This window comes from Ovis canadensis, chromosome 1 (genome assembly GCF_042477335.2).
Source record: "Ovis canadensis isolate MfBH-ARS-UI-01 breed Bighorn chromosome 1, ARS-UI_OviCan_v2, whole genome shotgun sequence".
Taxonomy (NCBI): domain Eukaryota; kingdom Metazoa; phylum Chordata; class Mammalia; order Artiodactyla; family Bovidae; genus Ovis; species Ovis canadensis.
Window position 1 is genome coordinate 102,615,906 of NC_091245.1, and position 27,597 is coordinate 102,643,502.

Sequence of the window (27,597 nt, forward strand, 5' to 3'; positions counted from 1 at the left end):
AAAGAACACAACCTTTTTATTTTTTCTGAGATACAATGTTCAGTTTGGATGATGAGAATAAGCTAGCTAGCTCTACCATTTATTCCAGTGAATTCCAATGAAGGAAGAGGCTAAATAGGATCTAGACTGTTTTGGTCTATTACTATTTAGCTTATCAAATCCATAGCCTGTACTTCTGGAACAGGCCTCCCCAATAAGGCCAAACATGATAACTGTTGAAGATGGCAAATATGGACGATTCAACACATACGTGCAGTCCGGTCTGCTGTTGCTGCCTCCATACGCTCTCTAAGATTCCGTGTTTGGTTAGAGCTAGGAGCGGTATCACAGTGCTACTCCATCTTTGCTCCACCATTCCTCTGATTCTGCTTCGCTGCTTTCCAGGGAGAACAGGTTCAGATCTGGAAGCTGGTGGAGGCCACTCCCTTGGCAGCTTGCTGGGCTAACCAATACTTATATCTTTTGGTTTTGGGCCTCTCAAAGTTCACCACGGACATAGGTACCCTCACAGTGTCAAGTCCATTTACCTGCCCACAGAACAATAGGAATGCTTAGGTCAGGTGGGCAAATAAGGCTAACACCACCCAGTCCCAGCTTTCTACCCAGTCAGAAAAGGGAGAGCGCATGTGAGACACTCACCGTCACCTCGCACCAGTACTCACCCCTCTGGGTGATGGGCTCTTCGGGTAACTTTAATGCATGTGGGGCAACCACAACGCCAAGCTGCAGAAAAATCACAGCCAAAAGGAGCTCTGTTTACATGGTTGCCACTCTGGGCAATCTCAAGAGGATTCTAGACTTCCCTGTACAGGGATGAGTAAAACTGGGGAGTTTACCCTGGCTGATCCCACGGAAAGGCACAAACCTCCCTAAAGAGTGGCAGAGAAACTCAGTCCTGATTTCTCAGGGAGGTGGTTTCACAAGAGAAACAGGGTTTGAGATCAAAATCACTTCATCCACATAAGTAAAAATTCTCCAGTGTCACAATTCCCCAGCTTTTCCTATCTAGAGAAAATCAATGTTCCCATCTTCTCCTGTCAGTTTTCAATTTCTTTGTGACCATCCTTAGTCACTTCCCTTCTACACTTCTGCAAACCAATCAAGAACACTCTGCCCAAGATGGACAGCCACATGTAAATTAATGAAGCTAGAACATACCCTCACACCATACACAAAATTAAACTCAAAATGACGTAAAGACTTAAACACAAAACGTAACACCACAAAACTAGAAGAGAACACAGCAAAACATTCTGACATACACTGTACCAATGATTTCCTAGGTTAGTCTCCCAAGGCAACAGAAATAAAAGCAAAAGTAAACAATGAGACCTAACCAAGCTTACAAGCTTTTGCACAGGACATAAAATAAAAAGACAACCTGCAGACTGGGAGAAAATATTTGCAAATGATGCCACTGACAAGGGCTTAAAATTCCAAAATATACTAACAACTCATATACAACTCAACAACAAAAAAATCAACCCAACTGGACTTCCCTGGTGGTCCAGTGGTTAAGAATCTTGTCTGCCAATGCAGGGGGCATGGGTTGAATCCCTGAAGATTTCACATGCTGTGGGGCAACCAAGCCCAGGCACCCTGCTCTGAGACGAGCGGCCACCACAGTGAGAAGCCTGTGCGCTGCAACTAGAGAGCAGCTCCTGTGCACAGCGGTGAAGGCCAAGTGCAGCTAGAAATAAAGAACTGAAAGAAAAGAAGCCAACCCATCAAAAGATGGGCAGGTCACCCAAACAGACGTTTCTCCAAAGAAGATATACAGTGGCCAGCAGACACGGAAAAGATGCTCATCACTGCTAATGATTAGGGAAATGCAAATCCAAAGTAAATGAGGTACCGTCTCACACCGGTCAGAACAGCCATCAATAAAAAGTCTACACGGACCTCCCAAGTCGTCCAGTGGTAAAGAATTCACCTGCCAGCACAGGGGACATGGGTTGAATGCCCTGGTCCGAGAAGATCTCACATGCCGAGGGGCAACTGAGCTTGCCACCTGCACCCACAGAGGCCACACACCACAACCAGTGAAGCCCACGCTCCGCAGTAAGAGAAGTCACTGCAGTGAGAAGCCCACGTACTGCAAGTATAGAGTAGCCCCAACTCACCACAACTGAAAAAGCCCACATGAAGCAAGGAAGGCCAGTGCACCCAAAAGTGAAACAGAAGTCTACAGATAATGCTGAAGCGGGGTGGAGAAAAGGGGATCCTCTCACACTACTGGTGAGAAGGTAAACTGGTGCAGCCAGTACGGAAAACAATATGGAGCTTCCTCAAAAAAAATAAAACTAGAGTTGCCATATGATCCAGCAATACCATTCCTAGGTATGCACCTAGTCATTCAGTTGTGCTGGACTCTGCAACCCCAGAAACTGCAGCCCACCAGGCTCCTCTGGCCATGGGGATTCTCCAGGCAAGAATACTGGAGTGGGTTGCCATGCCCTCCTCCAGGGGATCTTCCCAACCCAGGGGTCGAACCCAGGTCTCCTGCATTGCAGGCGAATTCTTTACCGTCTGAGACACCAGGGAAGCCCATTCCTGGGTTTATATCTGGACAAAACTATAATTCAAAAAGATACATGTGGGACCTCCCTGGTGGTCCAGTGGTTAAGAATCCGCCTGCCAATGCAGGGTCATGGGTTTGATCCCTGGTCTGGGAAGCTCCCACATGTTGCAGAGCATCTAAGCCCCTGTGCCACAGCTACTGAAGCCCCCACACCCAGAGCCCACGCTATGCAACAAGAGAAGCCACCCCAATGAGAAGCAGACAGTAGCCCATGCTTGCAGCAACTTTAGAGAAAGCCTGTGTGAAGCAGCAAAGACCCATTGCAGTCCAGACGTGGAAACAGCCTAAATGTCCATCAGCACATGAATGGGTGAAGAAATTGCGGTCCATATATACAACGGAACACTACTCAGCCATAAAAAAGAATGAAACCATGCCATCTGCAGCAACAGGGATGAATCCAGAGATGACCATACTAAGTGAACTAAGAAAGACAAAGGCCATATGCTGTCACTTATATGTGGAATCTAAAACATGACCCAAATGATCTATGAAACAGAAACAGATTCACAAACATAGAGAACAGACTTCTGACTGCCGAGGAGGAGGGTGCATTGATTTACATACGGCTGTCCAACTTAGGGAAAGCATTCCTGATTGGCTTGCACAGCTGTGGGAGGGAAATGACTTGTGGTTGCCAGACTGGGGAGCGATGGATTCAGAGTCTGGGATTAGCAGACTATATATTACGACTATATAGGATGGATAAACAGCAAGGTCCCACTGTATACAACAGGGAACTATATTCAATATCATGTGACAAACCATAATAGAATATGAAAAAGGATACATAGATATAAAACAATCATTTTGCTGCATAACAGAAATTAATATGTTTTAAATCAACTATAATTTGAAAAAAAAAAGCTTTCCCTAACTTCAACTGGATGATCACACCCTTTCCTAACAGAGGGATCAATCCTGGAGTAGCTGCTTCTTCCCAGGGGTGGCTTCCATCTTAGGGCTATAGTGGTGTTTGGGAGTACTCACATTTCTGAGAAAGTGGCGGGCAACTATTTCAGGGTTTAGCTCCCATTTGACATTGTTCTTCATTCCTACCTCCAGGTGACAACTCTTCAGAAATTTCACTGTCTGAGAGGAATTATAAACAGAGGATAGGTTAGAATTGGAATCAAGGAGAGGAAACATGTTAGCAAGAGGCCAAGAGGCATAAAGTCCGAGAGTTCAGGCAAATCACAATTCCTGCCTCGTAGCCAAGAGAGGTGAGATGACGAATAGGAAAGATAAAAATTCCTATTGTCTCAAGACTGACACTATGGAAAGATGTTTTAGCAATGCTCGGGAGGGGAATGCTGCCTATACTTGGCTATCCCTAAGCAAGGAGACCCAGGCCATGTCAAAGTTGGGCTCATCGACCGTTCATCTCAGGAAAGACTTTCATAGACTGTTTTAACCCAATATTCTGGGCCTTCAGTCCTACCACCACACCATTAATGATTCCTCCTTGCTTACAGAATGAAGTATAAATTCATTAGCTGAGGGTTAAAGATGTTTTATAAATCATGCCCACCCCACTTTCCAGTCATATATTTCCTAATATACTATTCAAGTCTTCTGCTTTAACTAGACTGGTCTACTTTCTATTTTAAAACATGCTTTAACTGAGCTATCACTTCACACTTGACATAATGGCAATCATCAAAAGACAACAAGTAACAAATGCTGGCAAGGATGTGGAGAAAAGGGAATCCTTGTACACTGTTGGTGGGAATTTAAATTTGTGCACCCACTGTGGAAAACAGTATAGCAGTTTCTCAAAAAACTAAAAATATTAGAACTACCATATTATCCAGAAATTCCACTCCTGGGTATATATATCTAACTCCCCCAAAACACTAATTCAAAAAGATATATGCACCCCAATGTTCATAGCCATGTTATGGACGCAACCTATGTGTCTATTATGAATGGATAAAGATGTGGTATACGCAAACACACACACACACACACACACACACACACACTGGAATACTATGTAGCCATTTAAAAGAATGAAATTTTGCCATTTGCGGCAACAAGGATGGACCTGGAGGGCATTATGCTAGGTGAAATAAGTCAGAGAAAGAAAAATACTGTATGATATCACTTATATATGTGGAATCTAAAAAATACAAATCAGTGAATATGAGACAAAAACCGATGTACAGATATAGAGTATAAGATAGGTCACAAGGATGTACTGTACAGCCTGGGGAATATAGCCAACATTTTGTAGTAACTATAAATGAAGTGTAACCTTACTTAAAACATGCCTTAGTTATCTACTGAGACTTTGTCTCCCTTAATAATACCTTTCCTACCTTCCTGGTCTATCCAAAGCCTATTAATCCCACAAGGCCTACTTCAATCCTCCTCAATCACCCTAATCCATTCTAGTCCATGTTACTCATAATTTATGGTTTTGAGTTTATGTATCACTTTTTCTTGTGCCTGTGTTCTCTCCACCTTGTCTGTCAACACCCCTGAAGCCAGAGTCCTCATCTCACATTCTTCCATGGGTCCCCTGGTGCCCAGGATGGGGCCTCCCTCAATAAGCCAGAGCACTTAACCCAACATGTCAGGATCTCCTAGGAGGTCTTAATATTAGTATCAGTTACAGTAGCCACAATACTTCCCCTTGCCCCTTCCTTGTGCCGGAAATCAAGAGACTTCAAGGAAATCAAGAAGCCTTTTAGGGAGAGGTTGGTGATTTCTGTAGGTGACCAATAAATAAAGATTTTCTATGTTTCTACTTACCGCCTCACCTGCCTTGGTCTGGATCTTGTCTAGTTTTCCTTCTTGTCTCAGCTAGAAAAGAAAGTTACAGATTAAAAAAAAAAAATCCATAGTAACTAACAACAAATTCTTACTATGCTGGGCATAGTCTGGGCTTCTGAATTCCTGTTCTTCTAGTCCCTACCTCATTTTCAAATTAAATATCAAAGGGAAAGAAGTTGTTACAAGTAATGTTCAGGTTTTAATATCTCTTGAGTCCCTCTGCTTTCTTTTTTGGGCTCACCAATTTCTCCTCTTCAAACAGCTTCTTGTTTTCAGGAGATGCGTACACAGCCAGTCCTTCAGGAAGTAGTCGATTACGGCCCACAGATTTTTTCACTGAGACCAGGTCACCTCGGACTCCAAGTTCTGCCAACAGAGAACAGAGGCAGAGGATCAGAGTTATCTAGCAGTCCCTAAAGAGGAGATGGCCAAAGAAAAAGAGACCTCTTATTCTCAGCGCTTATTTCTCCCAGAAGAAATATTAGTATTCACTAGGAACAACACGATTTCGAATTCATTTCTTTAGGGCCTGATTGAGAAACTCAATATTCCATGTACAAAGTGAAGCATTGTCCCATCACGGAGATTTCAGTATGTGGTGCCTACTGTCAGGCCTGTGTCTCCACACACTGTCAAAGATGCTGTGCTAAGTGGCTTCAGCCCTGTCCAACTCTTTGCGACCATGTGGACTGTAGCCCGCCAGCTCCTCTCTCCATGGGGAGGATACTGGAGTATTCTCAGGCAAGAATACTGGAGTGGGCTGCAAAGATCCCAGGGGATCTTCCGGATCCAGGGATCAAACCAGTGTCTCTTAAGTCTCCTGCATTGGCAGGAGGGTTCCTTACCACTAGCGCCACCTGGGAAGCCCATGCAAAGGGAAACAGTCAAAATGAGGCCTTCCAAGACTCTGGAACATAAAATTAGATGATGCTGCATTCATATTCTAATTTTGTATGTAGGAAACCAATGTCACAATCACAGTACTTTTTACCGCTGCTTCTTCTCAAGCAGACAGCTGATCATTCACCCAAAGTAGTGAAAGGGCAGAAAAAAGTTGATGCCGAACAGAACCAGCCTGAGAGAAGTACCTCTCCCCGGGCCTTACCGTCCACCGACTGGGTGAGGATGAGCTCCAGGTTGTCTTTGGGCCGGTGTTTCGTGTCTTCCACGAGCTTGTAGACGCGGTGCCGCCGGTGCAGGCGCGGTTTCCGGCCTTCCCCCGCTAGCGGCACCTTCCACCAGCGCTCTACAATGACCGTGCCCTGGCGGCCGGGGGAGCGAGAGTGAGCGAGTATTCAAGGAGAAGCCTCCTCCACTGGCCGCCGGCACCTCAGGGAGAGCCCACCACCCTCGATTTGGGGCCCACCCGGTCTCAGCGCGCTTCTCAAAACAAGCCTCGGCCGTAACTAGCTCCACCAGAGGCAAGGAGCCCCAGCACTCAGACCCGGCCCTCACCCGACTGTGAGACAGGCTGAAGTCGCGCTCCGAGCCGGGGGTGCTCCCTGAAAGTCGCGGCCGGAGGAGCTCCCGGACCCCTCCTCGCAGCAGCCGCTCAGTGAACACCCGCAGCTGAATCGCCCGCGGGACCGCGAAAGCGGCTGCCGCCATGTTCTCGGGCGCAGAGGAAGGTCCGCAAGGCGCAGGCGGCGGGAAAGGCCCCCACGGGCTGCCCGCGGCGCGCCTGAGCCGGCGCGGCTCTGTGCGCGCTGAGCTTCCAGGAAAGCCTGGCGCGGATTGAGCTGCGACGCGGGTGTCTGGAGACCAGAGATCTGGCTGGGATGGGTGCTCCACGATTCAGCGTCTCCGCCACTCCCTTTCCCCAATTTCTTCTCGGGGGAGGGACACCCTTAGCCACTGACTGGTAGTGGAATGACTGTTAGCTGCACTGACACCGGGAGTCACCCGCTCCCTCCCTTGGCTTCACTTGTCTTTATTACTGGAGCTTTTTATTTAGCTCCAGTCGCTGAGGTCGCTTCCAGTTCTGACGTTCTGTGATAGCTGGATGCTTTTCCTTACTTCAAATCTATCTAAAAGTGGTGGAAGGATGGAATCCTCTGGAAAACTGCCAACCTCAGGATTGTCTCTTAATCGTTACACTACAGTGTTTAGTCCTCCTATCCTGGCATAAGATACTATCTTCCTTCAGGATTACTGCACTGCTGCTGCTGCTGCTAAGTCGCTTCAGTCGTGTCCGACTCTGTGCGACCCCATAGACGGCAGCCCACTAGGCTCCTCTGTCTCTGGGATTCTCCAGGCAAGAATACTGGAGTGGGTTGCCATTTCCTTCTCCAATTACTGCACTAGTCTCCTAACAAATATTTAAGTAAACGTAAATCACGAGACAGACAGTTCCCTCTGTGGAGGGTCTCAGTACTGGGGAATAAACCATATAAAATGGCATGAATAGGCCTGTTTGGCATGAGGTTTATGGAAAGATGCTCTGAGCATCATGTTATTCGACCTGTAAACAGCCTTTGGCCAGTAGTCCCTCATAATTACACTTTCTTTAGGGAGCTTCCAGGACACCGATTTACTTTTCTCCTTCTGGTCTCAACATGCTCCCAGAAACAAGCAGGGAGCATTTCAGTCTCCTTGGCTGATTTCTCCTTTATTCTTCATCTCTTAGAGTGCCCCTGGGCCTCAGTCTTTGGGTCTTTACTCTTCTCAATGCCAGTCTTGACTCATATGCCAATGACTTCAAATTTCTGTCTTCACCCTAAACTTCTAAACTCCACACGACTATCCAGCTGCTTACTTCATCTTCCCCTTACACAACTGTGGACAATTCAAAGTTAACATGCTCCAAACTAAACCCATCTCTACCCTCTGCCCCATTCTGCCTCACTTGCAGCCTTTCTTCTCTGTCAATGGTAACTCCCTTCTTTCAGTTCTTGGACTCACCTCTCCTACTTCAGGAAATCCAGAAGCCAACCATATCCCATCACTCCAGTTCTCCACCATGGTATAAAATACTATCTTTCTCCAAGATAACTGCAATAGTCTCCTAACATAATCCTTTAGAGCTCTACAGTTTATTTGTGATACACCAGTCAGAATCTTTTGAAAAACATGTCAGATCATGTCTCATCTGTCCAAAACTTGCAAAGACTTCCCCCTTTAGTCAAAGAAAAAGGCCATACAATGGTCTACAAGGCCCTGCATGACCCGGTCCCATTAGCTCTCTTCTACTCCCCCTATAGCTTACAGGGCTTACCAGGTAGCAGTAGTGGTGAAGAACCTGCCTGCCAGTGCAGGAGACATAAGAGATGCGGGTTCAATCCCTGGGTTGGGAAAATCCCCTGGAAGAGGAAATGGCAACCCCCAGTATTCTTGCCTGGAGAATCCCATGGACAGGAGGCTGTCAGGCTAAGGGTCAGACATGACCGGAGCAATTTAGCATGTAGCTTGTAGTCAACCCACAGTGGACTCCTGTTTCTTGAAAAAACTTGACCCATTCTCCTTAGGGATTTGCACTAGCTGTTGCTTTCACACAGAAGCTGTTTCCCTCAGACGCTGGCTTGGCGTAACTCCCTCAACCCCTTTGAGTAGACCTCCTTGCTGCTAAGTCACTTCAGTCGTGTCCGACTCTGTGCGACCCCATGGACTGCAGCCTACCAGGCTCCTCTGTCCATGGGATTTTCCAGGCAAGAGTACTGGAGTGGGGTGCCATTGCCTGCTCCTAGACCTCCTTAGATCACCCTATTTATTACTGCCACTGTCCCACCCCCTTCACACTCCTGATCCTTCTTTCTACTCTATCATCTTCTAACACGTGAAATAGTTCTCTTGTGTTTAGGTTTGTTTTTTCAGTGTTAGACGCTCCATGGGGCAGGGATATTTGGTTTGTTTACTGGTGTATCCCAAGCTCACAGTAGGCCCCCAATAAGTATTTGTAAATGGATGAATGAAGAACGTACAGAGGTCTCAGACTGGTGGCGCCAGCTCCAAATTTTGCACACAATGTTGATTTTTTAAATCAATAATTTTTATTTTTTGTTGGTAGTAAAATTTCTGAAGATTAAAAAATTTCTTTTTGAGAAACTTACCACAAAAATCTCTTTCCAGTTTCTGTTGAAAACTGTATGATCTGGTCTGCATTCCTGCACGGAAACTTGGAGCTGGGCTGCGTCTCCCCCCACCCCGACCCTTTTTTTAAGAGTGTGTGAGCTTTTCATTTTGCTACAGTCCCAGCCAGCAGCTCCACTAATTTCCCCTAGCTGTCCAGGAGGCATTGAGTTTGCAGTTCCTACCCCATAAGGCACTGAGAAAGTTCAACAACATGTAGAATCATTGGGTTATTAAAGGTAGGGATAATAAAAATATTGAACTGATAGGAACAGGGAACCAACCAATCAAGTCAGATACTGGATCAGGGCCTTAGAAGCCTCCTGCAGTATCAGACCCCAATCTGTTACTGAAGTGTGTGGGAGCCCATGTTCCGTGAGCACAAGTGGTCAGCCAGGGCTGTTTACCAACCATACAGAAACAAAAAGTATTTTAATTTCTGGTACAGCCGTGAAGTCCATACTAGTTGAACAAGCACTTTGGGGGCTACCTAAGTGGGTAGGGTCGGGTAGGGAGCACAGAGAGGAACACTGAAGTGACTGAAGGGCTGGCCCTTTGCCATGTCACAGTGCTCACCATGTCACAATGGCACCAGAGGCCTGAACCCCTGCCACCAGCCCCTGAACCTCACTTTGCCGCAGGGAGGCACTGAACTAAGAAACTGCCTTGTTACAGGTCACGCCCCTCTTTCTACTCCCTTTCTTATATCAAGAGGGGAAAAACACGGAACTACCTCTACCCGTTCTGGTCACCATACGCCTATTACCTTTACTGTTACAAGTACCGGATCACCCTCCGGGAGAAGATGCTGCCTTGCTGTAAAAGGTACTTGTTTTAATCTCTACCTGTAGTTGTTTATATAAACTGTAAAGAAAAAGAAAAGAATTTGAAAGGACTCCCTAAGTGGCAAAAGAGAATAGCAAAATAGGGTGGAAGGCTGGCATGGAACTTTGTAAACCTTTCTATCTGGCTGGCCTGGGGAAATGGAAATAGATAGGCTGGTTCACATAAGATACAGAAGACAGTGCCAGAGCCTGGCCCAGTGTACCTGGAAGGTAAGTCTCTCCTCATCTCAGACTCAGAGATCAACTAATTGGGGCCTCTTTTTCCTCATCAGCATCACCACTTATAAGGAAGTGGAGGACTTGACACTCCGGCCCCGTTGCTGTCTTCAGTGCTCCTGAGTCCCTAGTAGGTCTTCAGGGGGACAGACGCACCGAGCAGGGTGATCAAGACCAGCTTAAAGAATTATATTCGGTAAGTGGACTGGGAGCTGATGCTGGGACATGGCAGCCCACTGCTTGCTGTAATATGACAACTTACAAAGGGACATGGACTAGTTGGAAAATAAATCATAGAAAGCTAGCTCATGTGAGCTCCTGTGTAAAACGGACTTGCTTTATGGACAAGGATTCTGGTCCAGAGAACTTAAGGCAGGGTCCTAGGGCTGGTGTTGAAAAGCAGGATGGGAAAGGAGGAATTGAAAACAAAGACAGACTATATTAAGACACAGAGCTGTATTCTGGGACATAAAGCTGTTTAGATGCTAAGTTCTGGGTCTAGAATCCCGAACTCCTGCACTTGCCTTTGTATCATCATGCCTAGGTATGAGCTATGCATTTTTAAATAAGAAGTGGCAGAATTTAGGGAAAACATATATGCTGGGAAAAAGTACAAGAGTGTTATTAGTGAGACAGTAAACAGATGATACAGCTTTGTTTAAAGAATAAGCTGTTTGATGATGTAAATACAAGTTTCTGAACCGTTAGTGCACCCCTCAGTGGAGTCAGCAGGTAGTATTGACTCGATTCCAAATTTTTATCAAGGAAAACGCCATGATAGGGACAGAGTTAGGTCTTAGGACTAGGAGATATTGAGCACGGCCTGGCTCCACTTCACCCAGGCTCTCCATCAGCCCCCTCCTTGCTCCCACAGACACACCTAAACAGGTCTGAGATCTGATCTGAGGGTTAGGTGAGCGCAGAAACAGGAGACTGTTGCTCTCATTTTTACTCCTTTTCCAGGCTGGGAACCTGACGGTGCTATCTACTGACCCCCTGCTTCACAAGGGCCCGGTGCAGTTAGACTTCCACTTCCGCCTCACCCCCCAGACCTCCGCCCACTGGCACGGCCTTCTATGTGACCACAGGCTCTTCCTGGACATCCCGTATCGGGCCTTGGATCAAGGCAACCGGGAAAGGTGACTGAGTCTGGATGGGGGGAGGGGGAGGTGAAGGGAAGAGGTAGGGGTTTCACTCTGATGTCACACTCAAGTAACGGGCATGCTAGCCAGCGAGGGCTTATTCAGGAGCTGGATACATTCAAATCACTGAACCAGCCAGTGAGTTGAGCCAGGATCTGGATTCAAGAGATAACAGTCCATAGGAGGTTGCTAAACTGATTCAGAATCACAAGGTGGAATCCATAAATAGTTGAAAGGAAGTGACCTCCAGCTGTTTGTCTTTATAGAGTGGCCCTTTTCCCCCAAGCCCCTTCCATGGCAGGGGTATCAGGCCATAGTGTATAAACCCTTAGCTTCAAAGAAAAATCCATCAAAACTAGTTTGGAACTTTCACTTCCTTGGGTCAGGAAACACTGAGCAATAAAATACCTTCTGTTGCAAATAGGCACCTTTGTTGATTTTGAGTTTGTGAAACATGCCATTAACCATTTTCCTTCTGGTCCCTAGTTTGACTGCAGCACTGGAGTATGTGGAGGAGAAGACCAATGTGGATTCCGTGTTTGTAAACTTCCAAAACAACCGGAATGACAGAGGTGGGGAATCTGCTCTATCCTTCCTGGCTCTTTGTGCTGAAGCAGCTGACAGTGATTTCCCCTTTATAACAGATCTTCCTCCCTTCACGCTAAAGGGCATGTTCAGGCAGTTCAGGGATTCAACACCCATCCCCTTCTCCCCACCAAGGAAATTAAGGCACCTAGTATTCTGTTCATTGAAGTCATAACTGAACTGTCAGGAAGGCCCTGCACACAAATTTCAGAAGCTAGACTGAAGAAGCACTGGTGAAATTACACACAAGCCATTCAAGGGATGTGGCTGGTAGGACAGAAAGAGTCTCAAATGTATTAAGCACCCATAGTGTGAGAGGGTCAGGTGTAAGGCCAGATGCGAGGTGCACATTACAGAAACCCTTGCTCCCTCGGGGAGCTTACACTCTGTTGGATATGAGAGACAAGTAAGAGTTTATTATACCATCATTGTGTTAGGCACTTTGTAAACATCTCATTTAAATTGTGTGATCCTCATTTTACAAACATGTACAGCACTGAAGCCAGGTTAGAGTCCAGCTCTGTTTGACTCCAAAGCACATCATCCCTGTGCCTGCACCACACTGCTCCCTGCCCAGTCATTCCCCAGTGGAAGAAGCCAAATCTAGGGGAATGGTTGCATGCAGTCTCAGAGTATTCTAATTTTGTTCTCTTTTCACAGGTGCTCTGCTACGCACCTTCAGCTACATGGGCTTTGAGGTGGTCAGACCAGACCACCCAGCCCTTCCTCCCTGGGACAATGTCATCTTTATGGTGTATCCCCTTGAAAGGGATGTTGGCCATCTGCCCAGTGAACCTCCCTGAACATGCTTATTCCTACTCTGCGAGGGGCTGGGAGCCGTGTTAAGTGAGAACCAAGCTTCCAGGATGTGACAAAACACCTTCCATCTAGGAGTAAAGGGTAGTGCAATCCTCACGTGTTTCCCTTTTCTTTGCAGGGGGGAGTGGGGGGGAGGGTTGGCTGGAGTGAAAAATGAGCCTTACAGAGCTGAATTCACTGTAGGATAGACAGACATTTGATGACGGAAAAGCTCAAAGGGGTCTGAGCAAGATAGGGAAAGGACCCAAGGATTTTAAGCTTTTGCCTTGCCCCTGTCCCAAAACTCTTCCCTTATTTATTTTAACCATCTGAGCACCTGCCAGGAGCAGGAACCAAGCACCAGGGAATTCAGAAAGACTTAAGCTTTACTGGGATATTTTATCCTTATACTTAGGTTCAAACTGGAGACAAGTGAAGGAAATCAGAGAAGGTACATGGTTCCTGTGGCACTAGTTTAAGGGCAGGAACATTCCAGGAGGCTGCAAAAGTAGTAGTGTTAAGAATAGGGAACCCATCAGAATGGGTTAAAAGGTCTTAAAAGCCATGTTAAAGGAAAAGGCGTTCATACAGAGTAACAAACTGTAGCTAAGGATGAGATACCACTCAGCTTTCAGAGAAGTCCTGTGAACAGTTTATATCAGGAGACTTCTTTTTAGAGTAAAGGCTGATAAACAACAAGGTCCTAGTGTACGCACAGGGAATTATCCTCAATATCCTGGGATAAACCATAATGAAAAAGAACACAAAAATAAAAATGCCTGTATGTGTATAACTGAGTCACTTTGCTGTTCTTTGCAGTGTTGGCTGTCACAACACTGTAAGTCAACTATACTTCGATTAAATAAAATTTTTTAAAAAGAGTAAAGGCTGAGGAAACTGGGGACTAACTGGCCCCATGATCCTGTCGTAGAATAGCTCCAATTCCAGGGCCGAGCCTGCTCCATGAGCAAGTGCAGCCAAGGTCTGAAATACCAAATCAACGGCACGCTTTCATTGATTCCTGTGGGACCACCCAAGCTACCTAGAGATGCTCCTTTACTGAAGTCTTTCTGCTAATTGGTAGTGAGGTTTTCCTAAGACAATAAAATTTGAAAATTGTGTTTCTGGGGAAATATAGTTGCTATGTAGTATATGGGTAGACTTCATTAACTCCTAGATTAAGAAGTCCTGCATATCAGAGTCTTATATACTAGTTTTAAGTCTTCTACTTTACCTTGCTGATCTTTAAAAAAAAAAAAAAAGGTTAATTTACCGTTATTCTCCCACCCACTTTCAAACACCTTCACAGTTCTCACTGGATCCTCACAATACTGTCAGAAATGGAGAGATGCTACGTAAGGAAACAGGCTCCATAAGTTTACAGCAAAGATCTATTCCTAGAACCCAGGTTTCTGTAATTCTAATCTACCTCTTTTAGGTGAGGTTTTAGTGAATGATTAATTCTGAAGTCCCTTTAAGGAAAGAATATGATCTGCACATTAGAGGGATAGCTGTTTCATAGGTGGTGTGAGGTGTTAGGCAATCTTACCAGATTTCAGTACAGAAGATACCCATAGGCTTGTTTCCACCTTGTGATTCAACCAGCATTTAGTTTTAGATAACTTTCTTAAGAACTTTATTCAGCAAGAACACCCCAAATGATCTAAACAGCTCTATAAGTTCTCTATGGCCCTGTGTGTATACGTATATTGATATAGATACTATACCAGCAATATAGCAATATTTCCTGAGTTACCTTTCTCCTTGTCTACTTGTATTTTAACCAAAGTTTACTGGGAAATAGCTGGAGCACTGTTAAAAATCTTGTCTCCAATAACACATCAGCAGTTGAGGCTAGGAGGCAGTATTCTCTTCTCACTTCGTGAGGCTCTTAATTATGCTGATTTTTGCCTTTGCTGCCTGACTTAACTGCAATCTTTGAGTTTACCACTCAAAAGATTTCCCCTTAACCAGAGTCACCTGATGCGGTGAGTCAGTCTGCAGAATCATCATTTCCAATAACCAAACCCTGGCTGTTTCCCAGCCTCAAAGAGGACACTGCCTAGCAGTACTGTGCGTTATGACTGGCAGAGGGGAACAAGCTGGATACTAAGCAGCCTGAAAGTCGTGTGGCAGTACTCACACTGCACAGGGCACAGGGGGTGGTGGTGGAGTTAGGGGCATGTGTCTGCCCCCCTCCAACACACATGCTCTTGGGTAGTCCAGTGGAAGAAGAAAATGCATTTGGTTCACAGCAAGCCAGGTCATGTACATAACGAAGGAAGAACTGCATAGATCTCTATTATAGGCTCTTCTCTCCAGGCACCAAGTCTTATGCCAAACCTGCCAAAGACACACACACAGAGACACAAAAAGCTTGAAAGGGCTCAAACGGAAAGTAAAGCTGCAGGAAGGCAGCTGCAGAGAAGTAGTAATAAGATGGGCTACAGGGAAGAGGCAAGGCCCTGTGGTCACCCTCACTACTCTCTGGCTGCTACAGAGAGAGGACAGTTCTACTCACAGCAAAGCAGATGGCCGAGGCAACTGGAGGGGACTTCAGAGTAAGTAGTCGTCTTCAAGATTATCATCACCAGACAGAGAGGCAGCTTCTATTCAGACACGAGGGTAAAGTTAGATGCTGCCCTACTGTAGCAGGCACTGCCACTCAGGGTCAGAGGAAAAAAATAGGCTTTTTGGCGTTCAGTGACCACTCTGGTTAGGAGATAAATCTTGACACAACTTCCCTAGTTTGGAGAGGCTGACTAAGAATTGGTAACTTCCAGAGATGCTCAAAGGAACAAATGCTGTTTGTACCTGATAAACTGAGGCAGGACAGGGTGTTTGCTATCTCTCCAGGGCTCTTCTTGGTCTCAGTGAGCATGCTCAGTGAGACATCTATTTCTGTGGCCTGAGGGCACAAACAGGAGAAAAAGAACGTGTTTGGCTGGTGGGAAAGAAGCGACCCCATCATTTTGCTCAGAGTCCGGTATGGCAGCTGAGGGACACAGTGCTTCCTTTGATCAACTAGTGGAGCAACTCAGAGTACTTAAGGGTGTTCTACAGATTGCATGAGTGACTAGAAGCCCTCCTGTCTTGAGGCACAAGGTTTGTCCCAAAGCAGCACCCCAAATGACGATAATGGCTCACTTACTAGGTCATCCAACATTAGTGGGACAGCTCTGTTTTTTTCCGTGTCTTCTGCAAGCTCAATTGCGTATCCTTTACGAACTAATTCTAGCCCAATATCAAGTTTCTGAGAAAAGAAATGAAAAGGCTTCTTGGGTTCAAAGAAGGGCAAATCAGAGGAAGGGCAGACGAGCTGGGATTGATACTTTAAAAAATTCCTTTGGTGGTTCAGTTAAGCAGGAGCTTATGAAGCAGGACTATCATCAAATAAGGATTTCTGGGAAAGGAAAAGAAGATGAGCCTGTAAATATACTGAAGAGACAGTGAGCAACAAGTGAACCTCAGTCTTACCTTCCCGTCGCTAGTATCATATAAATAGATCTTGGGCCAAGTTGAGAGCCCAGACTGGACGTAGCTAGAGATCTTGGCCACCAGGGGCTTCCAGTCAGCACAGTGAGTGAGTCTGTCAAACTCATCCAAAGCTTCCTCTTCCCATTGTTCACCTGGTTAAAAAAAATTGTAGACAGAGCCTAAGAAGAAGGGGTCGGTGCTGACAGGGGTGGGATTATGCCCTGGAGGGAAGCTGGAACTACCTCTGTCTACTTCAGAAGGTACCTACGTCTGACTGCCAGGCAGGTTTCTGGCTGTTGCTGTCTGGCACTGGTGATGAAAAGGGACCTGAGCCCCCAGAACTCAAAAAGCCTGGGAATGTGAGAATCCCCACCACATGCCCTATGAAAGTTATTCTATTTGGACGCACAGTCAATAGGTAATAGGACCAATTTACCTGAGGGGGCAATCCGTGCCAGACTACACTCTATTGCTTGAAATGGAAGGCTTAGGAAGTCACTCCTAAAGTGAAAGAAACTGAAATTAGAATCCTAGCACTAGGAGGGCCTTCTTATATTCGTTGCTTCTAGACAGCACCAGTTAACCCAGCAGCGGAAGATAATTAACTGATCTCTGTAAAGAGGTTCTCTTCCAACCCTCCCCGCCGGCCTCCTCCCCAGTGAGAAGTGCCAACAGCTTACCACCTTATGGCCAGGGCTGAGTCAACAGATGGGACTCCAGCCTGACTCCACACTGACCTGAGCACCCTGAGATCCCTCAGTGGGCAATCGCCATTATCTCCAAAGTCAACAAAGTAAAGGTCCAGGTTTCCATTCTCCAAGGTACCAAGGACCCGGGCTCGATACCAGGAACCATTTGTAGGTAAAGGTGCTGCGACAATGTCTCCTACATGTACAGTCAAGTCTTCAGGCTACACAAGAAATGAGGAGCCAGGAGAGGGCAGAGTTAGGAAGGGATGGGCTAAAAAACTGAATACCAGAAGGAAGAAAGAACAAGCCATTGCTCCACAGGAAAGGGAAGAGAATACATCACGACTTTCATCAAACCCCAGCCCTGTCCCTATAGCAACTCACCAGACTGTTTTGGTAGTGCTGGGTCATCTCATTGACAAGCTTATCCAGTTGCAGGCTGCGGGAGCCAATGATTTGGATCCAGAAGTGGTTGGGATGTTCAGAGGCAGAGACATACACTTCTAGGAATTCATCAGCATGGAAACTGAAGTCCGGACTGGGAACTAACCACAGGCATAAGCAAGTTAAGCTACAGAATTATTATCTAATATGATGACCATTATCAGAATCATCTCTGGTTGAAATGGGAAGACTGCATCGGTGGGGTGAGAGGTACAAATACCAAGTGGCTAATAACACTTAAAAATGGCTGGAGGGACAAGTGGATGAATCATACAAGAACATCCTGAAGGAAAGGTACTATAAGCTATGTTCTGTTCTTTTTATGTAATTGAGTACTTAGAGTTCATTCACATTCTTTGTCATCTGCCATGTATTCAAATCAGCACCAATTATAATGAAGGGAAGTCCCCATATGCTAGCTGCAGCAGGACCAGGGAGAAGATATGCGGACAGATGTGGGCCTGCTCCAGACTGTATTCCACCACCGACTCATTACAGACCTGGACACGCCTATGACCCTCTTAAGGACTCTGGTCTGCCCTGCCCATCCCAGTACCTATGCATAGAAGAAAAAGCCCACAGCCTTTTCATTCTTCTTGAATGGTGAAGATTTTTAAGAACAGTAATGAGACAGGAAAAAATACTGGACTCAAAAGTATTTTACTTATTTGTATATGTTTTTAGAAAGAATACCATGTAATTCAATTATTTGATGTATTACTCGCAGACCAGTTTCCTGTGAACAAGCATATTTCTATATTGTTCTCTAATTATTAGCTGGTTTGTATTCAGGAAAAAATTTGCGTTCAGTATTAACCCAAGGAAAATATTACCAGAAAGTCCCATCTGTAATTAAAGAACTGTAAATGTAGTCAAGAAAATAGAAATTATTTTTTTATTGTTTCCTTATTCTGGGTTATCTAAGCCAGTATTTCTGGCTTTCCAGGCAGCAGTAGTAAAGAACCCACCTGCCAATGCAGGATTGGCAGAGGGCTCGATCCCTCGGTTGGGAAGATACCCTGGAGAAGGAAATGGCAACTTGCTAGAGTATTCTTCCTGGGCAATCTCATGAACAGAGGAGATTGGCAGGCAACAGTCCATGGGGTTGCAAACAGGCAGACACAACTGAGCATACACACATAGCCAGTATGTGTATCTTCCATATGGCTAAGGGGGTCCCCTTTGTTACATACTTTCAAACATGGACATCTCTGGACTGGTCTGGACACCAGGCCTCTGAAAGCTGTCATCAGTGGGTTTCTCCCAGGAGCCCTCTTCTGGTCCTGCAACAGCCACGTCACCATCTCCTTTGTGGGGAGGAACTGCCAGAGGTGCAGCCTGTTTTAAGCTAGTGCCAGTGTTTCTCCATAAAGCCGGCTCTCTGGCTCCACCTGGCTCTGTCACTTCCTCTCTTCTTACGCTGATTGGCTGCTTCCGTGGAACTCTGGTTTCTGCAGAATGAGCAATTCTCTTCCTAAGTTCTTCATCTTCTGAAACTTTCTCCAGTATCAAATGCTGTGGAAAATAAAAGAAGGGATGATATCTACATGGTCAGATACTGACCCAGGATGGAGTAAAGGGTTCTTCTTACTCTCAGATACAATTCAGGTTAGCTACTTGCCTTAGCTGCTGCCACTTCCTTCTGCGTTCCTGAGATTTTTATAAGTCTTGATAGTAGCAATGTTCCTTCTGATTCTTTATCACAGGTTATTTTGGCTCCTGAGGCCTTACAGATAGAACGAATTGTCTCGCCGCCTCTCCCTGTATTGAATAATACATAAAACCCTGTCCTTTCCTCTACTACAACTCGTGATGCCACTGTCTTGTATACACTATGAGGTGAGAGTCAGGGCTCATTTTCAAACTAAACAATGTAGGATAGCGAATGGAAAACAGGAGCTACTGAGATCCTTACTGTAATAAGGGGGGTACTAGATTATTTGCTCTATCCATTTTATTTAAATTCTACACACTGGCTAAGTTAATGTGGTCATGTCACTTTCATCATCTGGCCACTGAGCAGAATTCACAGCCTCACTTCATTAGAAGATATCCTACATGAAACCACTGGACCAAGGACAGGACATTTCTCTGCCTCTCACAGCAGCATGAGGGATGCTCTAGGAGAAGGCATAAAAAGTGCTTTCTAGAGCACTGTCTTGAGAGATTTAGGATAAAATGAGCATCCTTAGCTGCCCTTTAAAAGTCTTAATATGAGGTAAATACATTTACCTGAACCCATGTGGAACCTATTTGTAAGGTTCAGGTCATACTTTAAAAATTTATTATTATTTATTTTTGTCTGTGTTGGGTCTTAGCTGTAGCATGCAGGCATTTCTCCAGTGTGGCACACAGGCTTAGCTTCCCTGAGGCTTGTGGGATCTTAGTTCCCCGACCAGGGATCGAACCCATGTTCCCTGCACTGGAAGGCAAATTCTTAACCACCGAACCACCAGGGAAGTTCTCTTACAACTTCTTGAGGTAATGAGTTTTGCTTTGCCACTGGCTCTATAAAAAAGTAAAGCTCTGCTCTCAATTTCCCTCAGCAAGGTGAAGGGGAAGCAGGCCAGGAAAAGCCCTCCAGAAGGTGTGAAAGAAAGGAAGGCAAAGGGAACGGAAACGGAAAATCAGAGAAAGTTGTCCAGTGGTACCTATGATTCTGCCCACGGATCTCTGGGGGACTGAGAGCTGCTCAGACACTGGCGTATTCTCTGTCAGGATCTGATGAATCGCTGCTTTGGCCTTGCACACCTGAACAGGAAAACCACTGATAAGCAGCACCCGCTCATCTCCTATATCCTCCGTGTCCACATCGATCCGAGCACCTGTCTTCTTTCTTAGCTGCAGAGAAAATGATACGTGGCAGCGTGTTCTGGAAGAGCTCTCACCTGGGTCAGCTGAGGATACTCTAAACCTAACCCTGGAGGTGGATGGAACTGGACACAGTAATCAGTGAAATCGGGTTTTATAAGCAGTCCTCAATTACATGTACTTATGGAAGGAGAGACAAAGGCAACCCTAAACAGCAGTTAATCCAAAACAGTTTTTCTGTGTTTAGACTGGTCTTTCCCCAGATTTGGATTATAGAATCAATTATTTAGACATTCCAACTGAATAATGGAAGATGGTAAAAAGAATTAGAGAGCAATTAATTTATTGCTGCCAATTAATGAGTTCATAATTCCATAGCAGAAAGGAATGATTCAAACTATACCAAGATGAGAACCATCCAATTAAAAATCCCCATTTCAAGCTAAGTCACCCATTCTATAAGGAGTAGAAGTACTCATCTCCGACAGGAAAATAGCAGCTAGAAACTTCCTATTTTTGTTTTGTTTGTTTAAAATATACATAGTGTAAGTGGGTTTTACAGAATGGGGGCAGAGGATGGACAGCAGAAATCAATCCCGGGAAAGCTGCTGCCTGCTCACACACTTACTTGTTTAATATTGGCTCCTTGCCGGCCAATGATGAGCTTTACAGCCTCCTGGGGGACTCGCATCTCTATCTCGATGTCATCTTCCCCAACAAATGTCAGCCGTTCTTCTGCACAGATCATCAGATCAGATTTAGACAATAACCAAAGCTATTACTTCCCCTCCCCTGAATCAAAGCTGTCAAAGAGACATTGGTGTAAAAGATAAACTGAGGATTTCAATCATAAAGAGAAGGAGAAGCAGCATCTGAGGGGGAACTAAAGGGTCCTGAAAGACCAGAAGATGGGCATTCTCTCTGGGATACCGTTTTCAAACGTTAAAATGGGAAAAGCCATTGGCTTCTGGGCAAACTACTTCTCCCAAGACATGACTCCTGGAGAAGGATGAAGGCCAGAAGTTGCCTGAGGAGTCCATTAGGTTCAGAACTTCCCTTGTTTATACACAGATCATTTTTCCAAGTCCTACTCTCTAGGTCCAGCTTGTGGGGAAACTGGACCCAGCAGTTAGCAGAATCCCTTACAGTGCTGGTGTTGCTGAAGGGAACAAATCAACAGAATTATAAAATGAGCTCTTTATTTCACAGACTAGCTTCACATTAACATAGAAAAGAAAAACTCTGTTTCAAAGGTCCCTCACAGAGAGCCAATTACATCCCAACAAATGATAACTTGAAAGAAGTTTCAAGTTAACAGTGCCAGAACATAGTCTAACCATTTCGGTATGTACAGCCACGGTTTCACATACCTCTGCTTTCCCTATATCTGCGGTATAGGATATAGGCAACTGTCGCACTGGCAGGGATCCCAAGGCCCAGTGCTATTTTTTGAATAGTGGACAAACTTGTCCAAGAAGTCCGTTCAGTGGACATTTTCGGCCGCCTCCTGAAATAAGCAAATGAAGAGAAAGGACCTTTCATACAACTTTTACGCCAGAGAGAATGGAACACATTACAATATTACAAAGAATACTACAGCCTAATTTCCCATTTCAAGAGCTTGAGCAGTCTCAAGGTGTGTTTCATGTGAAAGGTCACAGGGTATTTTTTCTGAAAGTTAGCTGAGGGACACACACACATATGACTAAATAGAGGAGTACCACTCCCTGCTCAGCCCCTACAAAGAGGGCTGTATATCGATCAGCTTTAAAAGACAAAAGAACAAGGAATTAACTGAATCAAATATTCTTTAAAATTTACATTTCATATCAAACTATTTAAAATTCCTTATATGTGCACTTCTATGCCTTCTGGCCTTTCCAGATGCTGTTGTCTCTGAAAGGAATAGCACTCCAGGCCCAGGTTTATGTTTTGCTACTTCTACTTCTCTTTCTTGGAAGTGTGGTCTATTTATTCTCTGTACTCCTTATTTCTACTTACTCCTCAGCTAACAGTGAATGGGGATTTTCTCCTGGTCCTTCATCAAAACTAAAACTTTCCAGGTAATTAACCTAGATGGCATATATAAGCCTTATCTAATCTCACCTCTCTTCCCTCTTTCCCATGGTTTCTATTTATCTGGAGGAGTCTTCTGACTTTTGAGCTGGTCTTCCAGTGGCCTCTATCCATTGCTATTGTCACTCTGCTCTCTTCGGACAATTTTATCCATACTTGAAGCCTGAACTACTATCTATATGCTAATGACCCCAACACTGTACCTGAACTGATTGCTCACCAAATCTCATTTAGACCACTGTAACGGTCTTCTTGATATTAGTCTCTCTCTCTGACACTGTATCTTCATTTCCTTACCAAGCATATCTTAATATGTCCCTCACTCTATTTCTTTATTTCATGTATCAATACTTGCTCACCTTCCCAATTATTTTATACCATCTCTTCTCAAACCTCTAGTGCTTCCTTCTTCATTCTCCCTCTCAACTGATGTCTGCTTCCTATTTCACTGAGAAAGTAAAGCATTTGGAGAAAATATTAACTGACTTCCAAACTGATCCATCCACCTCCACCTCCTAGTATTTTATCTTCCTTCCTGTGGTCATGGATGAACTATCTTGGCTCTAGCACTGAGTCTTTCATGTAAGTGTTGCTCTCCTTCTTTATCCTGCATCATTAATGTCTTCCTCTCTACCAAATCTTTCCACGAGCAGACAAACACGCCATTATTTCTTTCTTAAAGAAAATTCGTTCTCAATTCCACTTATTCCTCCAAATACTACTCATTTCTTTCCTTCCTTTTACAAGAAAACTCAGTGTCAATGCTTCTGCGCTGGATTTCCCTCCTTGAATTCACCCTTGCTGCTCTAGTGAAGGTCACCAGTGACTTGGATTTGCTACATCCAATGATCAAGTCTCAGTCCTCCCTTTACCTCGCCCACCACCAGAGTTTGGCACAGCTGGTGACTCCCTCTTCTCTGACACTTTCTACACTTGGCTTCACAGTACTGCTTCCTGGGTTTCCTTCTCCCTTTCTGGCTGCTCCATCAGTCTCCTTTGTTGGTTCTTGCTCCATTTTTTAACCTCTGAACACTGGAGTGACCCAGGGCTCTGTCCTTTGCCCTCTTTATTCAAGAATCATTCCATTTTGGCTTTAAGCCACATCTATTTGCTGATGTTTAACTCCCAAATTCATAGATCTAGTGAGGACTGTTTTGAACTCCAGGTTTGTACATCCAACTTCTTATGAAATATCTCCATTTGATGTTTAATAGGTATCTCAAGCTTAGCAAATGCAAGTTTGCTAAGTACTCCAGACCTCACTCCTTTCTTCTTTGCCCTATCAGTTAGTGGCAACGCCATTCTTTTCAGTTCCTCAGGCTAAAAAATCTTACTCTTCTTCCCCTCAAACAGCACATCTATCCTGGAAGCAAATCCTTTTTGTTTTACATTGATTATCCAGCATCTGACCACTTTTTAACATCTCTATTGCTATGACCAATATCTGCTCAAAACCACCATTATCTCTTGTCTAGATTATTAAAAAGCTTAATTACCTCCTTGCTTTTTATCATTGTCCAATTTATTCCCCATATAACAGCTGGAATAAGTGAAAAGTGTTATTCATCTGCTCAAATCCTTCCACGGTTTTCCATTTCACTGTGATTAAAAGCCACAGTCATTATAATGACCTGCAAGGTGTTCATTTTGATTGTTTCCCCATTGGAAAGTTAACTCCCCAGAGGCAGGAATTTTTTTGTTCCTCAGTACTTAGTACATAGTAGCCACTTAATAGGTATTTGGTCAATAATCATCTTTGAATGAACACACTTCCTCTTATTCTTCAGCAACTCTCTTGCCTACATGTAAGCTCAGTGGTTTGAAAGGTACTTTATAACCTAATCTCTGCCCATCATCTCCACAGCCTTATATTCTAACACTTCTACTAGGGGAACAGGATGTGCTTTCTCAAGTATCCTTGCTCTGTCACGTGTCACTTCTGTCTTCACAGTCTTACTCCTTAGCCCATCAATACACTTACAACCATTCTGCTTTTTACTTTAACAGATTCAGTTCAGTTCAGTCACTCAGTCGCGTCCGACTCTTTGCGACCCCATGAACTGCAGCACGCCAGGCCTCCCTGTCCATCACCAACTCCCGGAGCTCACTCAAACTCACATCCATTGAGTTGGTGATGCCATCCAGCCATCTCATCCTCTGTCGTCCCCTTCTCCTCCTGCCCCCAATCCCTCCCAGCACCAGAGTCTTTTCCAGTGAGTCAACTCTTGGCATGAGGTGGCCAAGTACTGGAGTTTCAGCTTCAGCATCATTCTTTCCAAAGAACACCCAGGACTGATCTTTAGAATGCACTGGTTGGATCTCCTTGCAGTCCAATGGACTCGAGTCTTCTCTAACATCACAGTTCAAAAGCATCAATTCTTCAGCGCTCAGCTTTCTTCACAGTCCAACTCTCACATCCATACATGACCACAGGAAAAACCATAGCCTTGACTAGATGAACCTTTGTTGGCAAAGTAATGTCTCTGCTTTTGAATATGCCATCTAGGTTGGTCATAACTTTCCTTCCAAGGAGTAAGCGTCTTTTTAATTTCATGGCTGCAATCACCATCTGCAGTGATTTTGGAGCCCCCAAAAGTAACAGTTTTGAGACTGTTTCCCCATCTATTTCCCATGAAGTGATGGGACCAGATACCATGATCTTAGTTTTCTGAATGTTGAGCTTTAAGCCAACTTTTTCACTCTCCTCTTTCACTTTCATCAAGAGGCTTTTTAGTTCCTCTTCACTTTCTGCCATAATGGTGGTGTCATCTGCATATCTGAGGTGAACATTAATAACATTCTATTTTGTTTTTCCCCTGTAGGAGAGTATTTCAACCCACTCCAATATTCTTACCTGGAGAATCCTGTGGACTAAAGCGCCTGGTGGGCTACAGTCCATAGAGTCTCAAGGAGTCAGACACTACTGAAGCAACTTAGCACACACTGCATTTTGTTTTACATATAAAATGCAAATATTTTATCAGGTGAAAGAACTGACTGTTGGATATTAAGCTCTCTAATAGGTCACAGAAGGTGACAGGAAACTAAAATCTGCTAAATTTTTAGTAATGGACTTGCTGTCAGAAGTTAAAAAGAGTAATTTGAGGATGATTTTTCCCGTCTTTCTTTCTTTCCTCTCCTCGTATCTCTCTGATCCTTTCCAGCACTTATTTCAGAGCTTTTTGTTTTTGTTTTTTAATACAGTTCTATCTTGGGGGCTAAGAAAGTACCATTTGTGCAACAAAAATCAGAGAGAAGACTTTAAATAATAGTGTTTAACTAGTACATTTCACCCAGACTTTTCCTGTCCTAAGGAAATTAGGTTGGGGTCATAATTTCATATTACATGTGATGAAATAAAAATTCATATTCTAAGGCAAGTTAAGGATAATTTAAAAATTAAAAAAATCTCCCCTGCCCTTTGGCCTTCTCTCTCCTCTCCACTGTGTATCTGCACCACGCATTGACCAAACTGGCCCACTGGCCAGAAGCCTGCTCGAACCATAAAGCATAACATTCTTGGGGAACTAGACTCAGAAGCAGCCACATTCGATCCACTCTACTGCCCTTATAGTGTTGCTCAGACTGTATGTATCTCATATCTGAATTAGGTTGCCAAGTTAATAATGGGAAATTGTGCCTCGAAGGCCCAAACTCTTGTGCAGACAGATAGCCATCTACAGAATACCAGCTGGGTTTATATATGCTTGCAAATATTTAACTAAAAATTAGAGGAAACCCCACCCTGAAATGGCCAAGACTGGGTTCTCTTTTTGGCATTCCAAAACTGATTTTCTGAATGTAGTTAAAAGCTGGCAGTCTCCTGAAACTCTGCCTGCGGGGTCTACTAGAAATAGTGGAAAGAATTTTTCTCTTTAAAAAATTAGGTTAGCAGGGAGAAATATTTGTACAGGGCTAGCTTTTTAAAGCTTTGGATTCTGTGAACTGAAAAACTTTCAAGTTAAAATTTTAGACAGCTCTCATCTTAAACTACTGTACCTATTTTAACTGATATGCAGAAGCCTCAAAACACTTCAAAATTTCAAAATAGCCTCATTGAAAGATTTGTTGTAGAAGGCTAATGAAAGATTAATGATAGGTACCTAAAAACTGCTCCCCTCTATCTTTGAATACTCATTCTAATAACCCTCTCTCTGACTTGCCTTTCCACTCAGGAGATACTATTAAATGGTTACCTTTAGAAATGCGACCACCTGAGGAATGCAAGTTGGTACAGCCACTATGGAAAACAGTACGGAGGTTCCTCAGAAAACCAGAGGTATCATATGATCCAGCAATCCCACTCCTGGGCATACACCCAGACAAAACTATAATTCAAAAAGATACATGCCCCCTTATGTTCACAGCAGCACTATTCACAAAAGCCAAGACATGGAAATAACCTAGACGTCCACCGACAGATGAATGGACAAAGAAGATGAGATATATATATATGTATAGATATATATATATATGTGTATATATATATATATATATATATATATACACAATGGACTACTACTTAGCCACAAAGAACAACAAAATAATGTCATTTGCAGCAACATGGATGCAACTAGAGATTATCATACCAAGTGAAGTCAGAAAGAGAAAGACAGATCCATACTTGTATGTAGAAACTAAAACACAGCGCAAATGAACCTATATAAACAGAAACAGACTCACAGACATGGAGATCAGACTTGTGGCTGCCAAGCGGGAGGGAGAGGAGGGGCCAGCTGGGAATTTGCTGGTAGATGCCAACATTTAGAATGGCTAAACAAGGTCCTACTATACATAGTGCAGGAAACCATGATGGAAAAGAATATTTTTTAAAAATATATGCATAAAACTGAGTCACTCTGCTGTAAAGCAGAGACTGGAACAGTATTGTAAATCAACTACACTTCAATTAAAAAAAAAAACAACAAATAGGACACCTGAGGCTGTAGACCATAGCTAAATAATTTCTTAAGCCCAGGAAGAATCCTTAAAAGTGTTTGTAAATGGATTGCCAAGATGGGTGATCACTGGCCTGACTAAACTGATCATAGCTGATATTCAGAACCTGAGAGGAATTTTACTGGGGGAGG

At 44.3% G+C, this 27,597-nt stretch overlaps 3 protein-coding genes across 4 annotated transcripts in view; 1 reads left to right on the top strand and 2 right to left on the bottom strand.

The window, feature by feature from the left end:
- Positions 1-7,650, bottom strand: MRPL9 (mitochondrial ribosomal protein L9). 2 transcript variants are annotated; one of them, XM_069542399.1, is made up of 7 exons: positions 6,815-7,650; positions 6,465-6,621; positions 5,601-5,725; positions 5,339-5,389; positions 3,572-3,673; positions 663-723; positions 1-527 (listed from the first exon to the last, which is right to left on the bottom strand). In XM_069542399.1, the coding sequence occupies exons 1-7, from the start codon at positions 6,965-6,967 to the stop codon at positions 514-516; spliced, it is 663 nt and encodes a 220-aa protein (XP_069398500.1). In that variant the 5' UTR covers positions 6,968-7,650; the 3' UTR covers positions 1-513. The 2 variants fall into 2 exon arrangements, with proteins under 2 accessions (XP_069398500.1, XP_069398492.1); XM_069542391.1 differs by having other exon boundaries at positions 640-723.
- On the top strand, positions 6,966-13,125 carry OAZ3 (ornithine decarboxylase antizyme 3). The gene is given in 7 exon segments (XM_069582436.1): positions 6,966-7,058; positions 10,083-10,249; positions 10,542-10,605; positions 10,607-10,681; positions 11,449-11,624; positions 12,114-12,199; positions 12,873-13,125. Coding segments are annotated over 7 exon segments (804 nt in total). The 3' UTR covers positions 13,016-13,125.
- Positions 12,609-27,597, bottom strand: part of TDRKH (tudor and KH domain containing) — a 24,781-nt gene continuing 9,792 nt past the window's right edge. The window contains exons 2-14 of the mRNA XM_069542381.1: positions 21,802-21,938; positions 21,060-21,166; positions 20,272-20,461; positions 19,242-19,381; positions 18,814-19,135; positions 17,561-17,721; positions 17,225-17,397; positions 16,924-16,988; positions 16,488-16,639; positions 16,162-16,263; positions 15,825-15,918; positions 15,532-15,619; positions 12,609-15,353 (exon numbers count right to left, since the gene is read on the bottom strand). Of these exons, the coding sequence (XP_069398482.1) occupies positions 15,567-15,619; positions 15,825-15,918; positions 16,162-16,263; positions 16,488-16,639; positions 16,924-16,988; positions 17,225-17,397; positions 17,561-17,721; positions 18,814-19,135; positions 19,242-19,381; positions 20,272-20,461; positions 21,060-21,166; positions 21,802-21,925 (1,683 nt within the window). The 5' untranslated portion in view covers positions 21,926-21,938 and the 3' untranslated portion in view covers positions 12,609-15,353; positions 15,532-15,566. The remainder of the gene's footprint in view (positions 15,354-15,531; positions 15,620-15,824; positions 15,919-16,161; positions 16,264-16,487; positions 16,640-16,923; positions 16,989-17,224; positions 17,398-17,560; positions 17,722-18,813; positions 19,136-19,241; positions 19,382-20,271; positions 20,462-21,059; positions 21,167-21,801; positions 21,939-27,597) is intronic.

Excerpts from the sequence above, each read along its gene's own strand:
- MRPL9 (XM_069542391.1), bottom strand. The coding sequence starts at position 6,967 with ATGGCGGCAGCCGCTTTCGCGGTCCCGCGGGCGATTCAGCTGCGGGTG. Across the intron at positions 6,622-6,814 it reads TCAGCCTGTCTCACAGTCGG|GGCACGGTCATTGTAGAGCG; the intron begins GTGAGGGCCGGG and ends CCCGGCCGCCAG. Across the intron at positions 5,726-6,464 it reads CCTCACCCAGTCGGTGGACG|AACTTGGAGTCCGAGGTGAC; the intron begins GTAAGGCCCGGG and ends CTCTGTTGGCAG.